Source organism: Cibotium barometz, chromosome 12 (assembly GCF_041138505.1).
Source record: "Cibotium barometz isolate CiBa-2024 chromosome 12, ASM4113850v1, whole genome shotgun sequence".
In the NCBI taxonomy this organism is placed as follows: Eukaryota; Viridiplantae; Streptophyta; class Polypodiopsida; order Cyatheales; family Cibotiaceae; genus Cibotium; species Cibotium barometz.
The window spans coordinates 52571810-52575678 of record NC_141057.1 but is presented as its reverse complement, the minus strand read 5'-3'; the positions used below and the strand labels follow the sequence as shown (position 1 = coordinate 52575678).

Sequence of the window (3869 nt, the reverse complement as noted above, 5' to 3'; positions counted from 1 at the left end):
TATTGGTAATGATGCATGATTATTATACCTCTTTCTAGATCAACTCCATTTTGTCTTAGATAAGGAGAGAGGTACTGTGGCACCAAATCTTGGAGGGGTCCTCCAAATTGGTCATTAAGCTAGAGAGACATGACAAGATTACTTTGCCACAATCGTTCTAAATATTGAAGAGGCAACAATGCAACAGTATAAATTGATGTTCAAGGAGTTTATAGGAAAATTGCATACCATTAACTATCATCCAAAGTTGATGCTAGTATCAAAGTGTTGTTTCAGCCCACATTATGTGATTAGTTTATAAGTTTTCTCAGCCCACATTACATACCATATGTTTTAATCACACATGTGGCTGTGTGCTCATGTATTAACATAATTGTTATTATACCACCTTTCTACAATGACTGGTGCTAGCCTATGCACAAGCACATGATGTACATAGAGTTAAAGAGGCATGTGCTTTGGGATAAGAGTTTGTACATGATGTATCCCATGTTCTTGGATTTCCCCTTAGAACCATCTGCAAAGAAGATCTTGTATATATAAGCTACTAATATATTTAAAAAAATGTAGGTTTTTCATTATACCTACCTTGCTATAGTATTATATTTACCAAGATTTAGTTTGGAGCTAGTACTCAACTTTTTGTTGTTTTACATACACTTATGGGAGGAAGCTAGCAAGAGTGCCAGATGAGGAAGAAAAAGAGGCCAACAAAAAAGGTAGAGGAGGTGTTAAGTGAAAGCAAACAGGAAATGAAGAAGGTGATGTAGGTGAGGCAACTGAGAGTGGTGAGCACATCAAGTCACTAAACAACGACTATAGCGATGATGCCTTGTTACCAACAAAATATACATCATCCATCAATTGTAATGCTACCTACCTAAGAGATTAAATGCGTTGTGTTTTGTCTTAATGTCACACAAGTAGCGCACAAGTATAGCAAGCTATAAATAGTTTCTCCTTGCATATTATAGTAAGAGTAAAAGCAGGCCAAACAATTCTTTTTAATATAAAAAATAATCAACAGAGAGCTTGATCAAAGATCAAGTCAAACAAATTATGGGAAACATCGTGGTCAAGTTACAAAATTTTGAACAAGATAACAAGAGACAAAGAGCTGGAGAATCTAGAGATCCACCAAGAGTATTTCAAGAATGTTGAAAGTGACAACAAAAGATAAAGATATATAAATAATCAAATATTTCTCAAGCAAGTAGGAATAATTAAATATTTCTCAAGCGCGTGGTAAGGAAAAATGTAATAGCAACCAAAAACATAATGGAGAGGTGGTGATGAAATTCTTCCAAAATAATAAACAATCAACAGAGTTTGATCAAAGATCAAATCAAACAAATTATGAAAGACATGAGGTTCAAGTTGTTAATTATTAAACAAGCTAACAAGAGGCAAAGAGTTACAGAAGCTAGAGATCGACCAAGATGAGTTCAAGTATGTAACCAATAGAAGTTAAAGACATTCCGACAAAATGTTGTTGATTTCCTACAGAAGGCCCAAAAAAAGGGGCCAAATGTGGGCACCTTGAGCTTGTAGCCATCTAGAGAGAGAGAGAGAGAGAGAGAGAGAGAGAGAGAGAGAGAGAGAGAGAGAGAGAGAGAGAGAGAGAGAGAGAGAGGATAATTAATAACAAATAAATTATTACCTTAAATACATAACCACATGATAAGAAATCATTCCTTAGATTTTACAGATTTACTACTTTCCTTATTTTTTGCCAAGCAAAAAATCCAAATGCCATGAAGGCCCAAGGGAGGCCAAAAACCCTCTTTTATGAATGCAAGTGGCATTTTCCTTTTTTTAAGTGACACTCTTACTATGAAACATTACCAATGTGATAGTATTTTACACTAATAGTAGATAATAATTTTGTACAATGTGAAATCTTGTTACACTTACAAAAAGAAGATAGTATTTTACACCTACTAGATTAATACTTCACTCTTACTATGAAACATTACCAAGGTGATAGCATTTTACACTAATAGTAGATAATAATTTTGTACAATGTGAAGTCTTTTTACACTTACCGTGGATGGTATTTATCTTAATGTATGCTTGAGCATTTTTACACCCTTAAAGCTTTGTCAATGCTTCACATTTTCCTCAATACATTAAAAAAATGATTGCCAAAAAGGTTGACTACTACCTACAAGGGGATGACAGAAGCCTCCTTTGTTAATAATGGTTTTCCCATGACATTATATTGAAGTGAATTCGAACAAAGATATACAGGTAGCTTTAAGGAAAGCACGAGAAGAAGAAGGTTTTAATCACATGAGCTGCCTACAAAACTGCTAGAGAGAGAGAGAGAGATCCTAGAAATGTCTATTACATGTGGAGTCAATGTCTATTACATGTGGAGTGGAGTGAGTGTCTAGTGTGTAGTGTGTAGTGTCTAGTGTGTAGTGTGTAGTGTCTTACTGGAGCTCAGCCATGACCATGAGGAGTAATGATTGACGATATGCCTTTCTTTCTAAACAATTTTCATTCTTCCCATTAAGCCACCCACCATCAATCAAAACGCAAACAGGGACTCATCCACAAGATAGCCATCGACACATGAAACACACGTGTCATCACAAGTGGAGTGGAGGGATTGAGGCTGAAGGGGGTCGTATGGTGGTGCCAAGCAGCTCCTTTCGAGGTGATCGAGCTCGTGAAGCTCGTCCAAGAGGAGCGCAACGCGTTCATGATCCGTTAATTGGTGAAGGAAAAGCCCCAGATCCTCCCATTGCTGAACGTCCTTGCATTGTTGTTGCGGCGAGGTGGGGGGCTGCTCCTCCTCCTCCTCCTCCTCCTCATCTTGGCTACTAGAATTCTCCTCCAATTCTTGTAGGCCTTTGCCTGTGCTTTGGCCCTCTTGAATTGCTGACAATTTATTGGCCTGTTGAGCCATTATCTTGACTGATTCAAGGCAGCATCGGTGAAGCTTTTTCCTCAGGAGTGGTGGGAGGATTGTGGGAGAAGAGTAGGTGAGTGGAGAGTGAGGGTAGTTTGTTTTGGCTTTGGGGCCGGACAGAATCCAAGCTGCAGCATCGTAAGCACAAATCGCTTCCTCCCGAGTTGGGAATGTGCCCAACCAGACTCTTGTTTTCCTACAACGAAGCAAGATGCGAAGAATTAACCTAAGGTTTTGGCGAGAAATCAAAAGAATTAATCTAAGGTTTTGGTGGAGAGAAATCAAAAGAATTAACCTAAGGTTATACTCACGAGATAGGGTGCCGGATCTCGGATACCCAAGAACCCCAGTGTCTTTGTCGTACACCGCGCAGCCTTTGGGGTTTGGGTGCCATTGCTATATACACAAATACTTGATCTCACTCTCCAAAGCGTGGGCTTTCTCCTCTTCCTTTTGCGTATATATAAGCAATGCTTTTAGAATCCTATTCGAAGGTCGCTATTTGAAGGTCGTCATCTCCTAAAGGGAGTGGACCACCTGCTTGCTGACTAGGACCCCCCCTTAATTTTGATTTATTTCATCATGTGTCTGCCTTATGATATGTGCTTTCTCCACCATGACCATCCTCTCCTCTCATATTAGTTAACCACGACTTTTCAAAAGAAATGACTCCAAACAAAAAAGAAAAACAGAAAAATAGCAAGAAATGTGTCCTTTTGTTCTTTTCCTTCAAACCCATGTTCTTCGTTAGAAATGAGTTGTCTCCCCCCCTAAGCCAGCACGAAATCCGAGATTTCAAGCATTCCCTATCATGAAAGCGTTGCATGCCAATTCTTTCTTTGACTACATTTTGATTGTAGAGCGCTTGTTGACTACACTATGATCATCATGTTTTAATCAGAATGTTGAAAGTTAATTGTGGCAATCATGGTATAAGTTACAATTATCATTT

The 3869-nt window shown here is 38.5% G+C and overlaps 1 protein-coding gene across 1 annotated transcript; it reads right to left on the bottom strand.

Moving 5' to 3' along the window:
* Positions 1-2189: 2189 nt before the first annotated feature.
* LOC147633570 (uncharacterized) lies at positions 2190-3362 on the bottom strand. Its single transcript, XM_086805868.1, has 2 exons — positions 3229-3362; positions 2190-3113 (listed from the first exon to the last, which is right to left on the bottom strand). Exons 1-2 carry the CDS (start codon positions 3309-3311, stop codon positions 2534-2536), a joined length of 663 nt encoding a protein of 220 aa, XP_086661994.1. The 5' UTR covers positions 3312-3362; the 3' UTR covers positions 2190-2533.
* Positions 3363-3869: the final 507 nt, after the last annotated feature.

Excerpts from the sequence above, each read along its gene's own strand:
- LOC147633570 (XM_086805868.1), bottom strand. The coding sequence starts at position 3,311 with ATGGCACCCAAACCCCAAAGGCTGCGCGGTGTACGACAAAGACACTGG. Across the intron at positions 3,114-3,228 it reads GAGATCCGGCACCCTATCTC|GAAAACAAGAGTCTGGTTGG; the intron begins GTGAGTATAACC and ends GCTTCGTTGTAG.